General features: G+C 47.5%; 1 protein-coding gene across 2 annotated transcripts; it reads left to right on the forward strand.

Annotated features, from left to right (window-relative positions):
- Positions 1 to 1,979: 1,979 nt before the first annotated feature.
- Positions 1,980 to 17,078, forward strand: LOC149855034 (cytochrome P450 3A24-like). Of its 2 annotated transcripts, XM_090024359.1 has the most exons (13): positions 1,980 to 2,119; positions 2,725 to 2,818; positions 3,609 to 3,661; positions 5,833 to 5,932; positions 6,445 to 6,558; positions 7,153 to 7,241; positions 7,422 to 7,570; positions 8,376 to 8,503; positions 8,821 to 8,908; positions 9,252 to 9,412; positions 10,948 to 11,174; positions 14,632 to 14,794; positions 15,989 to 17,078. In XM_090024359.1, the coding sequence occupies exons 1-13, from the start codon at positions 2,049 to 2,051 to the stop codon at positions 16,082 to 16,084; spliced, it is 1,533 nt and encodes a 510-aa protein (XP_089880485.1). In that variant the 5' UTR covers positions 1,980 to 2,048; the 3' UTR covers positions 16,085 to 17,078. The 2 variants fall into 2 exon arrangements, with proteins under 2 accessions (XP_089880485.1, XP_089880487.1); XM_090024361.1 differs by lacking the exons at positions 8,376 to 8,503; positions 8,821 to 8,908.
- Positions 17,079 to 23,775: the final 6,697 nt, after the last annotated feature.

Below are 23,775 nucleotides of genomic sequence, written 5' to 3' on the forward strand. Positions count from 1 at the left end.
GCCCCTGCACGCTCCCCAGTGGACCCAGAAGTGGACTGGGAGTGCTTCTGCTCCACTTCTGGGGTTGCTGCCAAGCGTGCTGGGGAGCCCCCAGCGCTTCTGTGGGACGCCCCATGTGCCCCAGCATCACAGCACTCACCAGCTGCCTGCTCCCTAGAGGTATGTAGAAAAGAAAATGTAAAGCTGTGTTTATGTCTGAATCGCCGAATCTTTCCGAATCTCTCCAAATTGATTTGGAGGGTTCTGATTCAATTCAGAGAAATTAAAGGGTCCTCTGATTTGATTTGGGTTCGGCGATTTGGCCACTGAATCAGGCCGAATCTCTGCTGAATCGAATCGGGGACGGATGCTTTGCACAGGCCAAGTGTGAGCCTCACGAGGAGTGCTCTGGTTCTAAAAAGTTGGAGAACCACTGGCCTGAGGGATTCACTCACCACCATCTCAAGATGCTTCCCCTGAAGGACGTTATTGTAAATGAGAGTGGACTGCTGTGGGGAAACCTTTTCAAAACCTTGATACTTGTTTAGGGCTTTTATCTGGGGACTTGAAGTGTCCTAAGGAGGTGAATAAATATTGCAGTTTGCATGTCTCATGGGGGGGACTGAAAATCAAGCTGTTCTATATGGGTGATTGATCTATTTACTCTCAGAGCTGTTATCTCTGACCTCAGTGTAGCTGGTCCTTAACCACAGAACCTTTTAAAAAACTACCTTGGACATGAAATTGTGGAATGAGAAATCATCCACAGACTGGATTGTGTTAAATATGGGGTCTTACGCCATTACCTGGACTTTTTTTTTTTTGTAAATCGCATGTTCCTCAGTGGGTTAACTGCTTTCTTAGCATTTTTGATTTCTTCAACCTACTTTTGCCTTCTTCATCAGTCCCATCTTCTTCCGTTCTTCTTTCCCTGTTCTCTGTATTTAAATAACTGTATTCCTTTCTATTTAGTAGCCCTGCTCTCTGAAAGTCTGTTCAGAGCCTCTGACTCACTGATCTCTATAGGAGTTTGGCCTCTATATATCTCTGATGATCTGAGCTTTGGTTCTTTGCTCTGGCAAGGTAGGACTTATTAGCTGGGGGAGAAAAGTGAATTGTAGCAGCATTAAATTGGGGGTGGGAAGGAAGAAGAAAGGAAAAACAGAGTTGATGTGTTAAGACTGGGGACAAGACGAAATAGTATAGAGTCAAAAAAGAAGCATAAGGGAGAAAAAATAAGCCTGAGAATGGTATGGACTAGTTATAAAAGTTAGCAGTGGAAAAGACTCATGAAATCCTCAAATGTAGACTACACTAGCACAGTGCCTGGTCCTCCAGCAAGCCCTCAAGGGATTTTTGTCTCAGGAAATAATTCTTGGCTTTGAATGACTCAGTGTAGTTAGAGGGTGAAGGCCTGTCCCTTGCACTGTGGGCAGGCTGAGTCACCCAGGACATGCCTCCAATGTGAGGATTTTGGCTACACAATTTATGGTGATTGGGGATTGCTTTCAGGATTTTCCTCTAGCTTGCTACTATGTCCTTTTGGCTGGGGCAAGCGAGACGAGGGGGCATCTGCACCCTGGGGTCTCTGGTCTTGGGGCTTGTACATAGGATGTCTGCCATCGATTAGGGAGTATTCGAAGCCCCAGGCTGAAGAGTCCAGGAGGGAAGAGACTTGCTGGTCATAGCACCACACAGACTTGAACGATTGAGCTCTGCTCAGTAGATAAAATACGGAACTGATTTGGCAGGCTTGGCCTGAGACGTGAAATTTCATATCAGTAGAGAGATAGATAGATAGATTTTTGTCTCCCAGCCCCTGCCCTCCCATACCCACATGCTGTACTTGGTTTTCACAGTAAACTGCAATATTGGAGACTGGGCAGCTCCTTTACATCTTCATGAAGGGAGAATCCTGCTTGAGAGTTAAAGACAGCCCAGTGAGAGCAATCAGCCCTGCCTACTGGCTCACGTGATCCCCAGCACTGCTTCCAGGAAAACCCCGGGGCTGAAAAACTTTTCAAGGCAGCCAGGAGAGAAGGGCTGGTTCGGAGCAGGCAGCAGACAAAATGGATTTCCTTCCAAGTTTATCGCCAGAAACGTGGATGCTGCTCCTTGTGTTTGTGATGCTTTTCCTTCTGTAAGTGGAAACCTGCATGCCTTAACTCATACCAGAAAAAGGAAACTAAAAGCAGAGCTCTCCACATTATGTCGGCCCAATAGGATGAAAGGGAGGGGCAGACCAGGGGAGGGGCTGATGTTTATTTGCAGAAGGGAGACTTCAGGAGAAGAGGGCACCATGGGCGTGGGAAAAGCTGGACAAACCAGCTAGCTGGCATTCTGCTTGCAAAGGTGGCTGAGATAGAGGAGAGGACTAAAACTGTCTCACTGCAAGGGCCTGCTGGTCTACCTGGGAAGAGGGGAGGAGTCTGGGAGGTGCCCTCACCTGCATGTTAGCACCTGCATGTTAGAGCTGCATGTTAGCAGGTCTGGGGAGCAGCTGGCACCTTGCTGTATTCCCTGGGGTGGAGGGATCTGTGCTCAAATGCTATGTGCAGGCTATCCTGGTGCAGTGCTTTTTTCCCTGTAGGCTTTATCCGTCTCCCTGTTATCAGTCCATTACTTCAGCAGTGTCTAAGCAACAGTGATCTACTGTTTAAACAATTTTCACCAGGGAGAAGACCATTCTTTTCCACTTCCACAAACACCTGGCGTCTCACTTATTTGCCCTCCATTTACCTGCAGCTATGGGATCTGGCCATACGGGTTCTTTAAGAAGGTGGGCATTCCTGGGCCGAGGCCTCTTCCTTTCATCGGGACCTTCCTTGAATACCGGCATGTGAGTGACAGCAGTTTCGCTGAGCTTCTTCAGATGATAAGGACTTTTCAGTAACCTTGGGCTCTGGGTATCTGCCTTGTACCCCATGGAGAGTTTAAAAGAAGATTCTGGTGGGTGACTGCAGAGACCAAATCTGAACTCTAAGGTTGGCTTGACTTAAGAATTTAAAGAGGCAGAAACTTATATCAAGTCTAATGGACACTTTTTTCCCCATTTCTACCGTGGGGCAGCAGTTTGGATTTAAAAGAGGCAAGAGCATCGCTCAGTCCTGGGGTCATGGGTGTTCCCCTGGTCCAGATGAGGGCTCTATGCTAAATCATTTCAGATGGAGCCTTGAAACCCAAAGTCCTGCCTGTTGAATTAGTATGAAAGGTCTCAAGGCCTTCCTTGTGAGCACAAAGTATTGCTGGCCAGAAAAGTCCTTCCTTTCATCTTTGTGCAGTGCTGTGTGCTGCCTTCCCCCCTGCTGATTGATGTTGCACTGGGGACATGTGGAGGCAGTAGTGAAGCACTTGCATCCATTTGAAGCATGCGACAGGTCAAGTGAAGGCACTGGTTCACGTGAACAAAGTCCCTCGTAGTTTTCTCTCATTTTTTATTATAAGCCACTGGTTTTCTTAAGGTTTCCCATCCTGCAGCCCTAGCCCAGTTTCCAAGGACACTCACTTGACCCACCCCTGCCAGTTATTATATCTGTGTGATATGATTAAATACCTCCACCAAATCCAAGCTGTGGTTCTTCTTCCCTCAGTTTGCTAGCAGCCTTCCAACCTCTGGCTTTCTCTTGCAGGGCCTGATAGAGTTTGACCAGAAGTGCTTTGAGAAGTACGGCAAAATATGGGGGTGAGTTTTGCACTGAAGGAAATTGCCAGTTTGGGATGTCATCCAGGACCCACCAAAAGAGAAATATTGATGCCCCTTCCAAGGGCTGATTGTGGAGTGTGGCCTCACCCACTCCATTTTGGCATTTTTACATCAGGCTGGATTACAACCGACCTGGAATTAAAAAGCCATTTTGGACATTTTAGTCTGAGGTCAGGCAGGCTGCACAACCACACAGCTAATGTTTGAGATGTCTGAGGCCCCTCCAAGAATACTTGCAGTTCAAAATGCCATGTACCTCTGCTCCCAGCTTCTCTGCAATCACAGGGGGCTTTCCAGGGTTGGGGAAGAGCAGGAAAAGCCCAGTCCCATGAATTTCTGCACCCCTGCGATGTCCAAGGGCAGCCCTGGCATCAAGGCCACAAGTTATAGCACCAACAAAAGCTGCCCCAGCAAGCGCTGAATGAAGAAGGCACTAACTGTCCTTTCTGCTGCTTTGCTTTCTCCCTCAACAACCGGGTTCTCACAGGGGCCCTTTCTGCCCTTTGGGGCTCCTCCCCAACCCCTACACCTTGACATAGTTGCACGTCAGGTCAGTGTGGCCCAGACACCTTCCCAGGGCTCCAGGTGAACTCTGCCAGCTGGTGCCGTTCTGCCCGTCTTCTATCTCCCAGTTGGATAAGGGACTGCTCCTCTGACAGCCTCAGACACCTGACTGCTAGTTTCAAAGAAGCTGCTGCTCTGGCTGGCTCAGGCAGAGAGTGAGCTCCAGGCAGCTGTAGATTTTTTTCTGATCCCCAAGCTCCTTCGTGGAACAAGGCGCTGAGCTACCTTCCAACCTGGCTCTGTTGCATGCACAGCGCAGGCTTTGTGCTGGTAGGAGCTCGGGGTCTCTTCTCCCTTTGCCTCTGAGAGCTCTAGAGCTGCAGGGGAATTGTTATGCACAACCCTGGAAAGTTTAATGAAACCCAAAACATTTTGAAAAGAGTGAAACCTGCAAGCCCCATGCTTTACCAGTCTCCATTGCCCTTTGGCCAAGCTCCTGGATTTTACTGATCGTCAGCCTGAACCTGGAGGATGAACAAATTCTGAAACAGAGTCTATAGTTTTTCTCTCCTCATTTTAAGTCCGTGGGCAGATGAGTCTTAGTAGTGCTACATGTTGCAGTTCTTTTTAGTGGTGCATAAATATGTGTTCGTACTTCACAGGCCCCCAGAGTGCTGTTGAATCACTGCAGAGGTGTGCTGTCCTGCTAGGGAGTAATAGGGGGTTGCTGTTTTGTTCTCCCCAACTCCCCATCCTCCTGCAGGGGAACATGTCTATGAGCTGGATCAGTGACAGCCTGCCTTATCCCCTGCTGGGGAAGACAAATCACTGGGCAGCTGTCAGTGACTGATGGGCATCAGTGCTGGCACCAGGGCAGCAGCAGCAGAGGGAAACAGAGCTGCAGTTCCCAGGCTGGGACTGAGGGCATTGCAGCAGGGTCAAGAGCAAGCTGCCATGACAAAAATGGTGGCGCACACCTGCAGTGACCTGGTCTCCGCTGCTGTCTCTGGGAAAGCACCTAGGGAGCTGTTGCTGCCCCAAGGACCAGGGCAGCATGCAGTCTGAGCGCTCATCAGCCTTGGAGGGAGGATGGCACGAAGAGCTGCAGCTCCCAGTCCTAGCTGGGATGCAGGTAGGGTGCACATCTATGGACTTGCTTTCTGCAGTACTACAAGGACATATTTAATGCTACAAGTGTGATGTCTGTTCACAGTCTAAGATACTACACAAAGAAATCCATTTACCCTACATTTAAGCTAATCCAACTGGATTCATCTATGACAGAAGCAAAGAACTCTCCGACAGCACAAACAGGGTGAATCAACACAATGATGATCAGTAGCTTTCCACCTTAACACCCCCAGCTTGGAAATATCAGTTCTCAGCACAGCGGATATGTGCTAGATATGTCCAGGTAGCAGAGCTTAGAACATCTCTCCCATCCAATTCCTCCTGTTTAGTGCATAATAAAACAATTTTGGCATCCTCTCTCCTTGACACTACTGTTGCAGGAAGGGATCTGAAGCCCTTTAGTATTGGGCATCTATACATTAGTATACATGTGTATTTATTCATAAATAAATCAAGGCACACCTGCTCTGTATAATAACAGCAAAGGTCTAATTGGGAGTTTCTCTTTGTCCCAGGATATTCGATGGCAGGCAGCCTGTACTGGCTATTCTGGATCCTATAATCATCAAAACCATCCTGGTGAAAGAATGCTACACCCTCTTTACCAATCGCCGGGTAGGTATCTTGAACAGAGCTGATCCACATACATCTGATGGAGTGGATGTACACAAAAAAGGCAAATTTTATTTCCAGGGTACTGCAGCCTTTGAACCACCTGGTTTGCCCAGAGCACAGATTTAGGAGGACAGCTGAGTTCTGCTTTGCTGCTCCGTGATCTTTGAAGAGTCATTTTTACTTCTCTGTGCATCAGTTTCCCCATCTGCCAAGGGAAGGATAATGATATTTCCCATGGGTTGTGAGGTTCCCCTGGTTACTTTTTGACAGCCTTTGTCTAAAGATACCGTGTGTAATTGAGCCATCTTCAGCCTCTGCTTCCACATTTGCAGCCATCGAGTCAATGGACCTGATCCTGCTATTTCCTAGGGCAGGCCCAGGCCTTGCATTGCTCAGGCCTTACGGGCAAGGTCCATGATCCATTTTCAAAGCCAACATGTGAGAGGGCTGGTTGAAGTCCTAAGGCCATGCCCTGTATAAACAGGGATCTCTTCTGGGTTCTTCCTCCATAGGTCTTTGGGGTCAGTGGTGACCTGGAGTGCGCCCTCAACATAGCTACAGACGAGCAGTGGAAGAGGATTCGAACTGTGCTGTCTCCAACGTTCACCAGCGGGCGGCTAAAGGAGGTAAAGCCAGGGAGGCTAGAAGTGCAGGCAGACCTAACATATGAAACATTTCCAAGTGTAACAGCCTTTACATGCTGTAGCCCGGCAGCACCCTTCCCTGGAGCCTACCATTGATCTGGGACCTCTTCTTCCGATCGCTCTTCAGGAAGAGCGATAGGGGACTGGACCGCTGCTGTATTGCAAGTGCGACGGGAAGGCAGGACGATGAGTTTGTTGGTGCCTCACATCCCACACTGTGCTCTGGGGGCAGGGCTTTCCCGTCCTGCAGTAGCTTTCTCTGTCACTGTTGGAGAGTTCCTGCTCCGCTGTCTGCAACACGTGGGACGCTGGCACGTGCAGGGGTGTTTGCAGGGGACTCTTTCGAGTTGCTACCCATCTGGCTGCATGGACCAGTCAGTGACTTGAGAGCACCCCCCTTCATTTCCCAGTGGGGTCTGAAGCCATCCAATGAACCCCACCCCCCAGTCTCAAACCAGAGTCGATGGCTATTAACTGACAGTTAGCGCACAGCAATGCCCTTCCCTGGCACTGTGTGGCTCTGCTTAATGGATGTGAAGGAGTCTGCAGTGCCTTGTGCTTTGTTTTGCATTTCAGATGTTACCCATCATCCATTCCTATGCAGACACATTAGTTAAAACAGTGCAGAAGAAAGTGGATAATGATGAGTCCATGGACATGAAGGAGTGAGTAGTTCTCTGGGGGCAGCAGACCTCTGCTCCAAATGTGAGCAGGAAGCAAATTTGGGGGAGTACTGCGGCCATTTGCAGAGGACGGTCTGTCTGCCCAGGATTTTTACTGGAGAGAAACCTCTTGAGGGGATGCCTGCGAGACCTTCGTATTCATGTTCTCCCCTTTCTCCTCAGCATCTTTGGAGCCTACAGCATGGACGTGGTGACCAGCACTTCATTCAGCGTGAACGTCGACTCCATGAACAACCCAAAGGACCCTTTTGTTGCCTACATCAAGAAGTATCTCGAGTTCAAATTCTTAAACCCAGTACTCATATTAGTAGGTATGAGGCTCCTGCATGCCTAACCTCTCTGCCCCGGCATGGTGCATTAGGGACTGATCCTACAAGGTGCCGAGATACCCTTATTTCTCATTAATTCAGGGTTCCCTTGCCCTTTCAGGAGGTGTTCAGCATGTCGTTGGAGTAGGCCCCCAGATGGGTTTATAAAGGTGCTAACATAGAAATCATGGTAAAGACCCCATTCTTACGGCCATTGTAGCGCCGTGGTGATTGTGTCTATGGTGAATCCCTCCAGGCCAAAATTAAGTGAATGCCAAGGTCAGGTGGAAAAAGTATTTCTTCTATAAAGGAACGTGAATGGAGCAGAGGTGTACACGTCAGGAGATTTCCAAGTGAAATTCAGATCCCTCCACACCTTTCCACTGGCAGGAAGTCAGAGCTGGGTTCATGGGGCATCTCCAGCTGTGGTTCACCAGGTTTTGGTCTGGAGCTGTCATCTGGGTTCTGTGCATCAAGCATCAGCTGCAAGAAATCCACCCGCTCCTGGGAACAGAAAGAGGGAAAATCCTGTAAGCTGGTCCAACACAGGTTCAACACTAACCTATCCTCAGTGCACAACAGCATCCTGGGGAACCTTCTGGCCTGATGACTATGAAATTCTTAAAGTGACAGGCTGAAAGCTCATTTGGAAGCACCAGGGCGAGTGGTTTGCCAGTTATTTTTGTTGAGGTGCCCTGACCTTGCTCCCCGTCTTGTTGTGCTCTGTTGCTCACTGTTCTCTGAAGACCTCTTGGCTGAACCTCAGTGTTTGCAATTCAGACCCATGTTTTGTTCCTCTCCTTTTCAGTGGTGTTCCCCTTTCTGACCCCTGTTCTGAAGAAAATGAATGTGACTGTGATGCCCACAGGATTCATGGACTTCTTCTTCAACATCCTCAGGAATATAAAGGAGGAACGGCAGAAGAACAGAAACACGGTCAGTCCAGCTCATTTGTCTTCTGTCTTCTTGTGGGCTCTCACTTTAGGGAGGTCCACTTGCATCTCTTGATGATGCACAGATGCTCTTGGTATCACCTTTCAGTTGGCCAAGCTTGGGTAGGGTCAGAGAAGGATCCTGTTTAGGCATCTGTGGAAACATCCATTTCTTCCAAATGAGCTTTCAGCCTGTCACTTTAAGAATTTCATAGTCATCAGGCCAGAAGGTTCCCCAGGATGCTGTTGTGCACTGAGGATGGGTTAGTGTTGAACCTGTGTTGGACCAGCTTACAGGATTTTCCCTCTTTCTGTTCCCAGGAGCGGGTGGATTTCTTGCAGCTGATGCTTGATGCACAGAACCCTGATGACAGCTCCAGACCGAAAGAGGAGAAGCATGCATATAAAAGTAAAGCTGTAGGCGCCCCCTCCCCCCAAGATGGTGTATAAGGGGTAGTAGTTAGCACCTTTAAAGACAACTTCCAAGAGGAGGCAATTTGAGCAAATGACTCAGGCCCATATCTGAGAAACTTGCCTGGAAATGAGAGGCACCAAGACCCATCAGGAAAGGTTAATATGTGCTTATTGGGTGTATTTTTAGACTGTAGAAATCAAGCCGCATTGTTGCCTTGGATTGAAAGCTTTTTGGGCAGGGATACTTTCTTCCTTGTGGGGTCCCAAGCTACTACGTTGGCTGCTAAAATCCTGCGTTCTTTGAGTTTCGCCCTTCCTGTATGTGTTTGTCTCTCCAGCACTGACAGACACTGAGATTCTGGCACAGGCTCTCGTCTTTATACTTGCTGGTTATGAGACCACCAGTTCCACTCTCAGCTTCATCTCCTATAACCTGGCCACTCACCCTGATGTGCAGCAGCAGCTGCATGAAGAGATTGATGCTGCTCTCCCCAACAGGGTAAGATCTTTGGTGCTCTGTTTCCAGCAGTAGCATCCTGCTTAGAGGCTGATCCCAAACCCCACTGGAAGGCAGACTGTTCTCCATACAGGACACCTCAGCTACAGTAGGTGACAATCACACAGGTGCACCAGTGTAACGCAGGCTTCCTCTGGTCATGACATCCCAGCACTAGTGGGGAGGTGGAGATTAGGCCTGTGCGAGTAGCCAGCTATTTGTTCTGGCTTCGGATCCGGCCACTCCGAATGGTCACAATCTGATCTGGAGCTCCTGACCAGATTCCTGAATTCCTGGATTTGAGAAGCCTGCCAAGTTTCAGGAATATCAGTGCAGGGGTTTGGGGGAAACTGTACCCCAAATTCTTGAAAGCAAAACTCATGTCACATGTGTGTGGTACATCACATGGGGCTGAAAGCTGACGGGATGGTGGCCCCTTGTGAGGCCACAAAGCCTGCCAAGTTTCAAGGTGATAGGTGCAGGGGTTTGGGAGGAACTGCACCTCAAGCTACGGACAAGTAAAACTCATGACGGGTGATACTGCGTGTGTTAAGGCGCAGCAGGGTGACAGCTGCAGGGATGGTGGCCTCTGCTGTGGCCTGCCAGTTGTCGAGGAGATCGGCGCAGGGAGTTCTGGGGCCCTGCACCCCTAGCTGATGACAGGCAAAACTCAGGACATGGGTGCTTGTGCAACTGACTGTGTCTGTCTTGGGGCAGTAGATTGTCTGTATTGATTATTTCCTCCCCTTAGTCTGTGGTTTTGTAGGGGTTAATCCTTGCTAATTAGCTCGCTGACACCCCAGAACTCCCCTGTACTGATCTCCTCGACAGATGGCAGGTGTCATGGCCACAGCAGAGGCTAGCAGGCTGTGCCTTAACTCACACAGTGTCCCCCATGGACATCATGCTCTCAACAGAGGCTACCACCCCTGCAAGTTTCATTGAAATCAGACAAAAAACAACGAAGTTATAGATATTTCATTGATTCCCCATTATACCCTATAGCCAGATCTCTGAGGGGGCTCCAAAGCTTTTCCAAAGTGGTTCAGAAGCTCTGAACCGCTTTGGAAAGCCTATTGAAGCCAGCACTTCAATCCAGACATGCTGCTTCAGATGCCATGCACTGCCGTTGTAGAGATACCCCATGAAACATCCCTTAAAAGACTGGCCTCTCTGTGCCAGGTAGTGCCTAAAAGTGGGAGCAGGGTTAAGAAGAGAAAATGAGGCTACTCCCTCCTGTCTACTTCTAAGCAAATTTTAAAGTGGAAGTGAGAGGGTGAGGATGTTGTAGACATAGAAAAGCTTCATGGTGCTAAAACCTGCTTGAAAAGGGCTCATTAGTTTTAGGTTCACCCATGGTACACTGCAATTCAGTGTTTAAGGAAGCTGGGCATGAATCTTCTTCTTCTGGGTCACAACCCCACTGCAACATGCAGATCTGTTTAGGATAGTTACTGTGCTCATAGGCAGCACAGTAAGCTTTGAGAGAGCTTTCCATGGACCTGGAAGTCCATTCTGCTCTACCAATCTCTCCCAAGGCCAGTCCCGCCTATGAGGCCGTGATGCAGATGGAGTATCTTGATATGGTGGTGAATGAAACACTCAGACTCTTCCCCCCCGGCGGGCGGATTGAACGTGTCTGCAAGGAGACCACTGAGATAAACGGAGTGACCATTCCAAAAGGGACTGTCACCGTGATCCCAGCCTACGTGCTGCATCGTGATCCAGAGCACTGGCCAGAGCCAGAGGAGTTCAGGCCTGAGAGGTAAGGGCTGGGGGGGAGGCGAAAGAAATGCAAATTTGTCGTTCAGCCGGCTCATGGAAACTGCAACAATGGTGGGGAAAGTGTGATTACATTTAAATGGGGCTTTTATCATTGTTTGACATCTAGTCCCAGTATTTCCATGCAAGGAACTTTACAGTCTGCATCCATGAGCTGTGCATGGAATTTAATTAACTGTATTGAAGAAAATGACAGTGAGACCAGCTGCCAGCAGATGCAGTATTGATGAGTTCACAGCCAGAAATTAAAACAAGAGCCACTGGGGACTGGCATGATGCCATGCAAATTAGCACATGGAAAGGCGAAGACTTTGTGACCTATCCTGGTCTGACCTTTTGGTGATCCCTAGAGCTCTGGGTCCTTTCCTCCTTGCCTTGCTGAGCAGTCTCAGAGTTTCTGACCCATTTGGCTCTTGGGACACCTCTCCTCCCTAGCAGATATTAGTTTAATCAACCCCTTGACTAGACCTTACATCTTAGTGTGGGAGAATTTCTAATAGAGATGTGGAGTCCTGTGGAAATTTTGAATGGAGGTTTGGTCCCCTTTGAACTGTCAGTATGGGTATATATATACTTTTGCTGATCATAGTCATCTTTCATGGAACCCTTAGGCATGGTTCGCAGATTTCCAGATGTCCATATACCATAGCTTGAAAACCACTGATTTAGAGTTACTTTCTCATGTGGAAGTCCTGTCCAGTGTTGCATGTGTCTTCAGCAGCTAGCAACCATCCTATCCTAGTGATCTTCCAACTCCTACCTGGCTTCTGTCTTTCCCCAAACTCAGTGTAACTTTTCCTTTATTCCCCCAAAAGACTTCTTTTAAATTTTCTCATCATTAACTCCTCATCTCTCATCCCCCATTCTAATTCCCAAGGCACCTGTTAACTTTGGCAGATTATTTCCTTCCAAGACCTGGCATCTACCTGCTAATTGGACTATTATGTTCTACTTTGATTTGTGCCAGGCCGTACTTGCATACACATTTCCATGAGCAGAAGGGTGCTCCCCTGCCCTAAAATTATTCTAGTCCGTACAAACATTCCCAGAGTTTTGCTTCCTACCTGTCTCACTGGTATGTTAATATACACTGGGCCATTGTCTAGTGTCACCAGAGTTGACTATGAATAGACTAATCATTTCTTGTTTAGGTCGGAACACAAGAACATATTTTGTATCAAATACCGTGTTTCACACAAACATAAATCGTTATATTTATAAAAAAGTTGACTGTATCCTTAGGTGTTGACTTTCATAGCCTTTCATAGACTTTCACAGACATCAGGGCTGGAAGGGACCTCGGGAGATCACTGAGTCCAGCCCCCCGCCAAAGGGCAGGAAGTCAGCTGGGGTCATAGGATCCCAGCAAGATAAGCATCCAATTTACTCTTGAAGGTGTTCAATGTAGGTGCTTGAACCACCTCTGATGGCAGCCTGTTCCAGACCTTGGGGGCTCGGACAGTAAAGAAATTCTCCCTTATGTCCAGCCTGAAATGGTCTTGTAGTAGTTTATGACCCTTCGACCTTGTCATCCCTTGGGGCGCTCTGGTGAACAAACGTTCCCCCAGATACTGGTGGTCACCCCTGATAAACTTATAGGTGGCCATCAAATCACCCCTGAGCCTGCGCTTTCCCAGGCTAAAGAGCCCCATGGCTCTCACCCTGTCATCGTAAGGTCTGTTTTCCTGACCTCTGATCATGCGCATGGCTATTCTCTGAACTCTCTCAGGCTTCTCCACATCCTTTTTGAATTGCGGAGCCCAAAACTGGACGCAATATTCCAGCTGCGCCCTCACCAAGGCTGGGTACAAGGGGAGAATGATGTCCTGGGATTTGCTTGAGAAGCATCTACGGATGCAGGCCAGCGTTTTGGTCGCTTTACTAGCCACAGCATCACATTGCAGGCTCATGTTCATCTTGTGGTCAATGATGACCCCCAAGTCCCTTTTGTCTGTAGTGTGAGCCAGCGTAGCACTGTCAAGCCTATAAGGATGCTGCAGGCTTTTCCTCCCAAGGTGGAGAGTCTTGCATTTTTTGGTGTTAAACACCATCCGGTTCTCGTGCACCCATTTGCTGAGCCTGTCAAGGTCAGCCTGGATCACCCGCCAGTCTTCTGTTGTGGATGCTTTACCCCAGAGTCTGGTGCCATCGGCGAACATAGCCAGTCCACTTCTGATACCAGTGTCCTCATTAATGAAGATGTTGAATAGTATAGGCCCAAGGACAGAGCCTTGGGGGACCCCACTAGTCACAGATCACCATGACGATTGACTTCTGTCAACCACCACCCTCTGGGTCTGACCACGGAGCCAATTCCCCAGCCAGCGGATCATGGTGAGGCTGAGGCTGCAGTTAGCCAGTTTTGCCAAGAGGTGATCATGGGATACCAGATGGAAAGGCTTTTTTTAAGTCAAGATATATGATAACAACCTCTTGTCCCTTGTCCAGGTGATAGGTTACCTGGTTGTAGAAGGAAATGAGATTAGTCAAGCAAGACCTACCTGCAACAAATCCGTGCTGGCTATCCCTCAGGATGTTGGTGTCAGCCAGTCCATTAAGGATGGCCTTTTTAATAAGCTTTTCTAAGACCTTCCCCAGGATAGAGGTCAGGCTGACGGGCCTGTAGTTAGCCTGATCCACTTTCCTCCCTTTCTTGAAGATAGGCACCACGTTGGCCTTCTTCCAGTCTTTGGGCACTACACCACAGCGCCAGGAGTTTGCAAAGATCCGTGCCAGGGGCTGGGCTATGACGCTCGCCAGCTCCTCGAGTACCCTGGGGTGTAGATTGTCAGGGCTGGCTGACTTGAAGGTATCCAGCTTCTCAAGGTGTTCCTTTATGAGGTCAGTATTAATGGAGGGCAGGGGATCCCCCTCACCCAGACCTCCCTGTCCTGTAGTGGGCATGGGTGTCCCATGGGACCAATGAAAGACCAACGCAAAGTACCCATTTAATAGGTTGGCTTTTTCCTGGGCATTAGTTGTCAGTTGCCCCATCTGGTTCAGCAGGGCTCCAATGTTGCCCTTGCTTTTCCTCCGGCTCCCCACATATCTGAAAAAGGACTTTTTATTGTCCTTGATGCTGGAAGCTAGTTGGAGTTCAGTTGCAGCCTTGGCTTTCCTGGTTTGCTCCCTGCAGGACCGGACCAGTGCAGAATATTCCTCCTTGGAATTAGACTGAGACTAATCAGCACAGCAGGTGGTCCAACATAGAAGGATACATCTGTATAAAGAAACACCTCCCCCCAAAATGAACCATTCCAAAGCTTGGCACCCTATGAGAACTGTGTAGGAAGTTAAAATTAATTTTTCAGTTCTAGGTCAAAAACAACCCCGTTCAACATCAGACTAGGTCAAATGAAGGCAGAAACAGAGATGGAGCAAAAGGCTAGGAGATGATATGAAGAATTAACCTGTTTCCTTATTTCTCTGTTTGGAACCAGGTTCAGTAAAGAGAACAGAAACAGCATGGACCCCTATATCTTCCTGCCCTTTGGAGCCGGTCCAAGGAATTGCATTGGAATGAGGTTTGCTCTCCTCAGCCTGAAAATGGCCTTAGTTGTCCTGTTGCAAAGATTTTCCTTCAGGACCTGCAAAGACACCCCGGTGAGAACCCATGTTTGAATGTGGGTGGGCTAGCATAGTCTTGTAGAGAGATCGTTTTCATTTCTGTCCCAGGATTCATAGGGCACTTGTAGGGTGCTCAGGATGCATGGGTTGTCCACATGTAAAACCCTTCCCCTATGACCTCAGAGATTCATAGTTTGTAGAGCACTGAACCTTATTTGAAGCCTTGGTTTTATCTTCACACTGATAGAGCAGAAAGGAAGCTTCCCATGTAGATTTGAGGCTTATGGGAATAAGTGGAGTTAAATACTATAGGTCAGAGATGACCATACAAACGGCAGGCCAGATTCAATGCACAAAGCCATGTCATGAGCCATGAAATTTGGTGGTGGGAGGAGTGGTGGCTGCCCTATCTCCAGGAGGCACAGCAGTTACTGCTGCCACTGCCATATTTTAGCCTCACAGGCACATGACATGGCTCAGCACTGTGTGTCTGGCCCACTGACCTGCCTCACTTCCTCTCCTCTAGTCCCCAGGACCTGATGAGTTGGGCATCACTGCTTTAGGGGATTATAATTCAATACAATACATGGTATTGCCATATATATTAATGAACCACTTGGAAGATGAATTTTACATAGGTGAGACATTTCAGAAGGATGTCTCTGGAGTCTGAAGACCCCTTTGATCCAGTGAATGAATACACTGTGGGCAAGGCAAACTTCCCTACACTTCTCTGGAAATCTGCCTGGATCATAGCTTAAAAGGGCTTTTCTCAAAAAAGGGGAGATCCCTGTAAGGGACCCAAGACTACAAACTATGTAGGTTCAAATAAGGGACCCAAGACTACGAACTGAGTAAGCAATCCAAAGACAGATAACCTCAGTCAGTAATCAGAGAACTTACAGGAATGTCCTTTCGGCATGCCCTTGGTCTTGCTCGGGATCAGCTTCAGTCCTTCCTTCTGGAGATGATTGAAGTCAGCGCTGCAGGAGCCTGGAGTCAGTGCTCTATGCGTCTGTCATGAAAATAATATGTTGGTTTAAATTGCATGGCAGATAATCCCGACTGCAAGCTCGGTGTCCGTGGCTGCCTCGAAGCAGCCAGTGGAAGGCATCTCTTCCTTTTTCAGTGCAGAGATTTGCCATTTAAAGTTCCTGAATGTATCTTTGGTGAATATTCTGTAACATTCAGGGTGCATGACCTTGTTATTTCTCTCTCCTTGTGGTGAAGATCCCTCTAGTACTGGACTCAAAGGGTTTCATGCAACCCAAGAAGCCCATCATACTGAAGATGGTCCCCAGAGCCCGTATTCAGCCAGAAGAGTAGAAGAGATTGCAGCAGAGCCTTCTGTCTGATGTTCCTTCCACCTACTCCTGCTTCATGAGAAGAGGCAATGTAAAACTGTATGAGATGCATTGGTGCAAGCACCCTTTTTGAGCCGAGCATCGTGCCTTCACAAGGGGGTGGCGCTAATTCCACCAATCTGGAGAAGCACTGAGCCCCCTTTGTGTCATGACTCCCACCCTTTCAGCTAAGCAGAGGTCAGGGTAGCTCTGAGAGCTTTAAAATACATTTAACAGATTAAATTCCTCTCAACACCTTTAATCAGATGTTGGCAGTCTCTTCTGGAAGTTTAATGTAAATCAAGATAGGGAGGCAAACTGCCCATATGCAAACTACCCATTTTATTCCCATTATTACTGCTTCATAGGATGAACCTATCTGTCTTTTGCTTCTATATGCACAGGGATGTGCTATTGGCTGTGGGTTTTTTCTGGGCCATGTGATGTTTCACTGTTGTGACCCTGTAAGTGGTAGTCATTATGGCATTGCAGGAAATAATATCCATGGCCAGTGTCTGGAATAGACTTGCACAGCCTTACACAGATCTCTTCTGATTTGATGTGCTTTTTATGAATGACTTGGTCATGATTCAGATGGCTGGGGAGTTGACTGGAGGGGCCTAGGGATAAGCAATTCCCATTAACGATCCGTGATTTGTGGAGTGGGGGTGAAGCGTATTGCAGGTTCTCTCTGATTGCTTGCTTATTTTATCTCACTGGGCCTCCAATGGTTTCTTAGGGAGGGATGATTTTTGCATAGATATCAGTCTGGGTATGGGGCTGTTTCATTTTTTTCTCTGTTTCATTCTATTCTGTATACTTGACTAGGAGATTTAAACCAGGAAAAAGGATAGTGTTTTGGCAAGGTGCAGGGCTGTGAAAGCCATGACCTGGAGAAGAATGTTGTACCTTTAAAAGCTTGTCTAACTCTACCTCAGTTATGCAGTTGGTCCAATAAAAGATATTTCCCAAAGAAATCCTTTCCTCTTGCATAATGTCTTCATTTTGGAAGAAGGATGTTCCTGTGTGGTACTGAGAAAACAGAAGTCTGATTGGATCTTGTTCTGAGATTCCAGGTTAGCATAATGCTCAAGACTCTGTATATGTGAAGTTGGTTCATTTTTACTAATCAAAGAAGTGCTAATGCAAGGTTATTAAATTAAAAATCTACATACTTTACTATTTGCATTTGAATTTAGTTAAAGCCAGCTGCTAATTCTGGCCATCCACACACACGAACGCATTGCCAGAGCATATCGTTCATAATTTAGGGAGGTGTCCAGGCAGTTGATCTAATCTTATTGCATCTGCCATGCTAAACAAGGTGGGCTTTTGTCATTACTTAGATGGGAGATTTCTAGGGAAATTTTGATGCTACAGAAGGCGTATTAATCACTGAGCCAAGGGCCCTCTTCCTCAGCAATGAGTAAATATCCCAATATGAATTATGGGACAGTGAATTCCAGGAAGTTATAGCTTTTAAATGAGACTGAAGTTGAAGTCTGGATTTCTTGTGGCTATCACAATATGTATTGAGTTTTAATAGTCCTCTGCTTGTTAAAGTGCAAATGAGGTGGTCCTGTCCAATACCAGAACACTTTTCACACCTTTCAGATCCTTTCCTAAACTTGCAGAACTCTATTTCTGTGCATCATTCAATAGTGCCACACTTTGTCCTGGAAGTGGCTGCACTTCAGCACTGGATAAAGTGATCTCTAGATATATAGAATTTACACAACCCATAAAATGTAGGAAGCACCTTTGGATTCCCTCGGGATGGAAGATTATTATTATAATAAATCTTTAGTGTAGAACACAAGATATTATAGCATTAAGTCAGCAACACAAGAGTCACTTCTTGGACACACAGATGCTAAATTGGACTGCTACAGCCTCCTATAAACCAACGCAAACATCAATTTCTGGAGCTTTTTTTTTCCCACCCTCCACTAGATTGCTATTCAGAAACTCACTCTTTATAGTCCATATAATTGTATCCTCATGGAATTTGCTAGAACACCACAGCCCAGAGGAAGCAACCATCAGTCCTCTAGATCATGATGTATGCGTAAGAGGTCTAGTTACCGAGACCCATGACACGTACGCCTAAGTAAGTGTATCGAGAAGTGGAGGCTGCCCGAGACCTACCATCCGCCCTTTAGACCTTTGAGACAGAATCTAAAGGCCAGACCAAGTCCAGATGTTCAGTGCCTCAGTGGTTGTAGCTTCTGCCAGAGAGCAACAGATAAGAGCAGCTGCTGACTGCCTAATGCCTCAGCAAGAGCAGGTTTCTGTCAGGGTGATGTCCCTTAGTCTTCTTCCAACCCAGGAGTACCCACAAGGCAGTGGGGGCTAGGGTTTTGAGGCTCCCTTTACTCCTCTTACTCTGCAGGTTGCAGCATTGCTGTATTTTATAGGAGCTACCCTGCCATGAGTAGCCCTCACGTTGCCACTAGGCCCTGAGGTCGAACACAGTTTACAGTCAGACCCAGGACAAGTAGCGAGACACAACCGTCTTTCTTTCCAGCATGACATTCACAATATGGGGACTATCCTATACCAGAAGGTAGCACTTTTTTCAGGCAGTCAGCTGTGAGCTGAAAGAGAGAGGAAATATGAAAGCACAGACTTGAACTGCCACATATATAAGGCTGCCATGTCCACCTTTCACGCTTCATGCCCTTCAGTAGTTCAGCTGCTTACTACTCTGTAGTCCGTAGGACCACAAAAGATTTTATACACAGCTGTCTTTTTCCATTCTCTCATACAATAAATGGCCCTGTATTTAACTGCAGCTACAGCACTGAATGCCAAGAAAGAGCAAATACAGAGACTGTCCTTGGGAGATGAGCAAGGCTCTTTCCTCAGAGAAAGGCAAGAGAAAAGGGTCGAAACCATGATAGGTGACAGTTGTTTTAAGGCCACACAACATGATTCACAAAGTCCTCTAACCTGCCTTGAGAGGTAGAGAAGGGTGACCAACTCCCACCAAGGATGGAGACCTGTGGATTAATACCTCTCCTGTCTGCTGAAGAGAGGGCCATGTCCCAGCTATTGATCCGTAGTAATGGAAAAGAGCTTCATGTGCAATATCTTACCAAGAGTAGCTTGGAGAACAGAAAAGGCTTGTATGCATAAATGTCAGCTCTACTGAACAGATACTACCTTTCTATCTCTAGTAATTTGCTGCAAGAACAAAAGCTGCAAAGAAAATTGCAAAACTCACACGATGGATAACTTCAGCAATCACCTAAGATAATAGTTTGCCAAGACAGAACTCCTGACTTCCTAGGGAGAACAGAATCTGAACTTTTAGCTGTGGGGAGCAGAAAGCTTAAGTGACTACATGGTTTCCAAGAAAAAGGGAGAGAACAACACTGAAGTACTGGGATGAGAGGAAGGGTTTTGTCTGGGAACTTCTTGGACTATGCAGATCTTCCAGAAAAGTCCAGGAGTCTTTGTGAAGTCAGCTCTGTGGCCTGAGACAGCCACTATTATACAAACATTGTGATTGGTCCCCACTCCAGCTGGGATTGAGTTATCCTTTTAGCAGTCAGTCATTGGCTGCTGTGTTTGCAGAAAGCTGACCCCACCCCAACAATAGCAAACGTGGTAAAGAGTGGTTAATTGTCTCCCTGACGAGCATGGTTGCCTTACCTTGGGTTCTTGTATGCTTCCTATCTGGGTGTGTCTACACATGCACATTTACCGTGCAGAATGGGCGCGAAATTACTGCGCAGTACGGGTGCACGTCTAGACGTGCACGCCCATACTGGGCAGTAAAGATGGCGACTTATGCTTACCTGAGTGTAAATATGATACCTACATCTTGCAGGTATCAAATTTGCACCCGATTAGTTACTGAGCAGTAATGCACAGGTAGACGCCTTAAAGCAGAGTAACTGTGTGTGTGTGGACTGACTTGGGATTAACTTGAGTCCCGAGTCAGTCCACACACAGCATTAATGTACTTTAATGCCTGTACCTGTAGATGCCGGCCTATTCTTGCTTACTGTGCAGTAACTGACTGCTCAGTAAATTTGAGCTGCTGTAAACGCATGTGTAGACGTGCCCTCTGTGTCTGACTTCTGACCTTTGGCTGGCTTCTGGCTATTCCTAACTCTCATCTTCTGACCATGAGGAATGACTGTCCACATTCCCAGCTGCTGGTGGGCAGGATGAGAAAGTCATCCTTTCCAGGGACTCCATGGGCAACTGGTGCCACCTTAGTCAGGGGGTCTTGTGCTCCCCCAACAATAAGTCTGCGACTGGGGGGTGGGTACCCTGCGGCAAAACTTACCAACCGGTGAGTGGATGCGCTGCTCCTGAGAGCGGCCCCGGGGCTTCTGGAAGCTGCCATGGCCTACAGCCGGTGCTCGCACTCCCTGGCCAGCACTCTCAGGAGTGTTCCTGCCTGCACCCCCTGCCCGTCACCTGAACGAGGAGTGTGGCCTGACAGGGGGTGCACGTGCACCCCCGTACATCCCCTATGCATAGCCACCGAGGAACTCAGATGGCACTCAGTTACTCAAAGAGGTTTGCAATGAGTGACAAGGAAGAAAAGCACAGGATTCAGGTTAGAAAGAGGCATGCAGGCTTTTGCAGTAGCCATCCCCACTGGAGCTTGCAGCCTGCTGGCACATTTCTGACCAGCTGCAAGCACAAACAATTAAGGGGAGCGAGATACCGAGAAAACTAAAACACTCAAAGCCACCTGAGGCATGAGAGCTTACCCATCTTCCCTGAAACATTTCTGAACACAGCTTCTCCTTTGCTGTGCTTGCAATTAGCCTTTAAATCAGCATCAGTTTAGCTGCCCTCATTGCTGGCGGTACCAACGTGTGGTAGTAACATTTGTTTCCTTGGGCAACGTTAACGTACTGGAGAGGTAGGACTGGTTTTAGAAGCTCATGTGGTCAGGACCCACGGCACTATCTGAAGTGCTGCTGGGAGCTTCTTTCTTCTGTTGCTCCTCTATTCTGGTGCTGGGCCTGGCATGCAGCCTGATATCCCTAGACATCTCTACTGCAAGGGAACCTATAGCTTTAGTGGGTGCAACAGAAAAAAAAGATTGTGTAAACAGACTGGAGATAGTATAGCTCCTGTGACTTGCAGACACGTGTATCCATAGACAAATCCAAAGCCAGTAGAACCCAACGTTGGAGTTGCAAGTCATTGATGTGCCTTATTTTTCTTTTTCTGACACCTCTTGGGCATAGAGACTGAGGTAGTCTCTTACCTTGCTAAATGAGCTCTCTAAAAGAGGGCTGGGTGATGCTGAGCATAAGGAAGCTTGCCGTACTGCTATCCACAGAGTGCCTGCCCTTTGGAAAAAGGAGGGCTTTTCTTTCCGCGGGGGTCAGTCTCAAACCTAAATCCTTCTCCCTACATCATTGACAACAGAGTTAACTGCCCCTTGGGTTCAACCAGATGGAGGAGATACTGCTGATGCATAATGGATATGTAAGTGTGCAGGATTTCAGTGGATTGAATGCAAAGACATTTCCATCTCAACTGGTTCCTTGTAGATGTGTTGGAGTAGGCAGCGACACACAGCTGGGTATTTCACCTGCTCTTGGCAGGGCCTGAAAGAGAAATTTAGCAACAAGAAGATCAAAGCTACTTTCATGGAGGGAGGGGGGAAAAAACCCCCAAACCCTCACACTGATGCTGTTCCTGGGACCGGCTCCAAAGAACAGGTATGTGCAGAGGTCGTGAATCTTTCTCTTCTTTTGTTAAATCTGATTCCTGTCACAAGCATAAAAGGAAAGGTTAGAAAAACACAGTAGTTAATCAGGTGTGGGAGGCAGCTATACTGGTGGAATTAGCTCATCACAAAAAAGGGGAGGGGGATGGCTCTGTGAGCTGGTAACAGGAGGCCACTCGAATGCTATAAAATGTTCTGGAAAATAGAAGGGAGCCCGTATCTTTTAGTGATGAGAAGAGAGGGCTGGGATCCCGGGTTCTTGGGGCTGATTCGGGGCTGTGCACTTGATGACAATCACTTAAAGCCTGACTTACTGATGTACTGAACAACTCCAGGGAAGTCAATGGGAGAGAGGCGAAAAGTATCTCTGAGTTATAGACTCCTTAATTGCTGAGTGCCTCCATTTACCTTACCCCCAGCAGCAATCCCTTGCAGTCGAGGATGGTTGTCTTCTCCGATTGTCCTATGTGTGGGTATGATGGTGGCTAACGAGGTGTACCCAGGATCAGCAGACTCTGTTGCAGCTTGGGCACGTTTCCATGCGGGGTGGGTAGCTCTGGGTTCTTGGTGTGGTCCCGACATGCTGTTTCTGCTGCTCCTGTTTAACCTTATACAAAATTAGTATAATAGATACCAACTTATCTTCCAGGCAGGTGTGACACCTACCTCATTAATAGCTTCTTTAAATCATTTTAACCCTCTTGTATGAAAGACACTGTCTAAGGGTCCCAGGTGCACCTCTTAGGGTTATGCCACCAATTCAAGCAGTCAGATAAACTGGAGGTCCACCTATCCCGCTGCAGTGACTACCCTGCAGACATCCACAGAACACGGGCATGCTTCCGACAAGCCTGAAGCTAACGCGGTGTTGCTTGTATTATACTGTCCATGGTACACCTGTTCCACTAACCAAGAGGCACCTCCAAACTCTGTATTGAATTCTCACTTCAGTAAAAAAAAAATCAATGAAATAATTAGCCAACACAGTGCATCCAAAGGTCAGGAAGCAGTGGGATTTTTTTTTCCCCTGCAGCGGCTTTGCTAGTGAGCTCTTGTTATACATCCAAGAACTCAAGGCTAAGCTGCTTCTATAAGTAGGTTTATAATAAGAGTTATGATTATTGGTATTAAACTGACAGGCTGATGCAATGACCCCATAACAAGCTCTCCTAATGCATGGAGGCGAATCCTTTACAGCTCTCATTTCCTGAACAAATACGTAGGCCACTGGGTTTGATACCAGGTATTATTGCTACAAGGTGGGCGAGCCATTTCCACAGGGTGGCAAGACACAGTGGGGCTAAAAATACATGTTCTCCCTAACCTTTTAAACTTCAGGGCTGTGCCATTGTCCATAATCTCTAAAGGCTGGTTGCTTGTTGTCTGCTCTATCATATAGATATTAGCAGCTGTTTTCAGGTCTGAAGTGCGCCAGTGTTGGCCAGCGTTACGGATTCTGGCGCCATGTGTAGGCTGTGATCGCCACCAGTCTCCTTGTCCAAAATCGTTGCTCTGTTTATCTCTGTGTTTTCACTCCAGAATCATTCAACACATCCTCCTAATGATGTCTGAGGGATTCAGCTACCACCATGTCAAGATACCCCACAGGAAGGAGTGTTTTGTATGAGAGAGTGGCTTGCAGTGTGGAAGGAAGTTGTAGGAAGTATTGCTCCTAAAGGGTAGGGGTAGAAGTTACATATAAACCAGTTTAAATTATCAGGAACTGGTTAAAACCTGTAATAGAACATAACTTCAGTGCGCACGAACCAGTTTCAAAATGGCCAAAACTGGTTTAAGATAAACATGGTTGAATGTAGTGTCACACTTAACCGATTTGGGTCATACCAGTTTATGGAACTTCTATCCCTTTAAGTTAAATCAGAGCCCCCCAGTATCCCATCATGCTCTGCAGCCTGAACTGGGCTGTGCGTTCTGCTCCGGAGAGTAGGGCTGGCTCTGCCCCTCTG

The sequence above is a fragment of the Crocodylus siamensis genome, chromosome 12 (assembly GCF_052110815.1).
Source record: "Crocodylus siamensis isolate JL-2025a chromosome 12, ASM5211081v1, whole genome shotgun sequence".
Classification (NCBI taxonomy): domain Eukaryota; kingdom Metazoa; phylum Chordata; order Crocodylia; family Crocodylidae; genus Crocodylus; species Crocodylus siamensis.

Excerpts from the sequence above, each read along its gene's own strand:
- LOC149855034 (XM_090024359.1), top strand. The coding sequence starts at position 2,049 with ATGGATTTCCTTCCAAGTTTATCGCCAGAAACGTGGATGCTGCTCCTT. Across the intron at positions 7,571-8,375 it reads CCCAGTACTCATATTAGTAG|TGGTGTTCCCCTTTCTGACC; the intron begins GTATGAGGCTCC and ends TCTCCTTTTCAG. Across the intron at positions 14,795-15,988 it reads GGACCTGCAAAGACACCCCG|ATCCCTCTAGTACTGGACTC; the intron begins GTGAGAACCCAT and ends CTTGTGGTGAAG.